Source organism: Rattus norvegicus, chromosome 10 (genome assembly GCF_036323735.1).
Source record: "Rattus norvegicus strain BN/NHsdMcwi chromosome 10, GRCr8, whole genome shotgun sequence".
In the NCBI taxonomy this organism is placed as follows: domain Eukaryota; kingdom Metazoa; phylum Chordata; class Mammalia; order Rodentia; family Muridae; genus Rattus; species Rattus norvegicus.
The window spans coordinates 44,061,450-44,063,360 of record NC_086028.1 but is presented as its reverse complement, the minus strand read 5'-3'; the positions used below and the strand labels follow the sequence as shown (position 1 = coordinate 44,063,360).

Sequence of the window (1,911 nt, the reverse complement as noted above, 5' to 3'; positions counted from 1 at the left end):
ACCAACCAGCAAGCAGCTTCATCAGCTGAATACAGACAGATCAGAGGTCTCTGGTGGCAGACAATTGTTTTTTTGTTTGCTGGTCTCTCTATCTAAAGGATTTACCTAGGCATAACATTTTCACTTGATGTAAGTCATTCAGTTTTGTGTCTTTTAGATAATCCTGAGACACATTGTATTTTGAATGTTACTATTTCTGTGGTATCTTCATGTAGGTCAATGCACATGGGTCTGGGTGCCCATGGAGGTCAGTAGAGGGTATTGAATGCTCTGGAGATAAAAGGTCACTGCCGGGACTATGGTGGCTTCTGGCATGTTCTGGAACTGGTTTCATCAGAAATGTCAAGTGTCATAGGAAGGAAAAGGTGTGTGTGTGTGTGTGTGTGTGTGTGTGTGTGTGTGTGTGTGGTTGATTCTAACAGCAACCATCAGAGCCACACACTGTAGTCTTCAAGGACTCAGTACTTCCTCCCACAATAAAGTTTCTGTAGAGCAAACTTCATATCTTTGTTCCTCAGACAATAGACAACTGGATTCAAAGATGGTGTGACTACAGAGTAGAAAATGGATGCCAGGCGACCCAGGGTTGGGGAGTAGTGAGAGGCAGGCCTCAGGTACACAAAGCTTCCAGTTCCATAAAACAAGATGACCGTGGTCAGGTGAGAGGAACAAGTAGAAAAGGCTTTCCACCTGCCATCCACTGAGGGGATGCGAAGTACTGTGGCCACAATGCCAATATAGGAGACCACTGTGAGGGCGAAGGAACTCATGACAACAGAACTACTGACAGCAAAGCCCACCTCCTCAGTGAGATGGTAATCAGTACAGGAGAGTCTCATAACTTGGGGGATGTCACAGAAGAAGTGTTCAACAAGATTGGGTCCACAGTAGGGGAGGGAGAAAGTGTTGAATGTATGATAGGCTGAGTAGATGGACCCACTCACCCAGGCAGTGACCACTAACGCATGACAATATTTCTGACTCATGATGGTTCCATAGAGCAGTGGTCTGAGGATGGCCAGGCACCGGTCATAAGCCATGGTTGTGAGCAGAAAGCATTCAGTAGCACAGAGTGTGATAAACATGTAAAGTTGTGCTACACACTCGAGATAGGAGACGACCCCTGAGCCTGTGAAGGATATAGCCACTGCCTTGGGGATGGTGGCTGAGGTGTAGCACATGTCCAGGAAAGACAAGTTCTTCAGGAAGAAGTACATGGGAGAGTGGAGCCTACTGTCTCTCCTCACAGCCATGATGATGGAGAAGTTCCCCAGGAGGCCAAATGTGTAGGTGATCAAGAAAAATGGGATGACCACCAATCTCAGCTGTGGAACATCGGAGAAGCCCCTGAGGATGAAGTGGGTCACTGTTGTGTGGTTGGACATGGCTGCTCAGATTGTGTTCAGATGCAGTGCCACACAGCTGAGGGAGGGGACAGGAATAACAGACAGGCTCAGCACCTGTATGTGCAGGTCCATGTTGACTATGACTGCATGGCTTTTATTAGACAAGCAAGGTAATGCATCAGCCTATTGTAGTGGTATTATGATTAAATGGTTAAGAAAGAGATTGGGTGAGGGAGGAGCAGGAGGTGTGAAAGTAAATGTGTAAGTGCAAACATACAGATATGTATGTTGTTGAGACTCTGTCTGGGTTTATCAATATCTATCTGTCTCTCTCTCTCTCTCTCTCTCTCTCTCTCTCTCTCTGTCTTTCTCTATCTTGATTTTAGGTTTCAAAATATAACATAATTAATCAAGAGGGGAAGAGGTCATATCATGGCACCAAGTGTTTTTGTGCTTTTTGTTTAGGGTATTTCTGGGTGCTCGACAGGGTTGAGGGTGTTGCCTGAGCTCAAGTGGAGTAGAGTTCTTTTCCTCCATGGGTGGCCTCACTGGAGTCGTCCATGAC

At 46.2% G+C, this 1,911-nt stretch overlaps 1 protein-coding gene across 1 annotated transcript; it reads right to left on the bottom strand.

Annotated features, from left to right (window-relative positions):
- Positions 1-458: 458 nt before the first annotated feature.
- On the bottom strand, positions 459-1,385 carry Or5af1c (olfactory receptor family 5 subfamily AF member 1C). The gene has a single exon (NM_001000770.1). It carries the CDS (start codon positions 1,383-1,385, stop codon positions 459-461), a length of 927 nt encoding a protein of 308 aa, NP_001000770.1.
- Between the last annotated feature and the right edge of the window lie 526 nt (positions 1,386-1,911).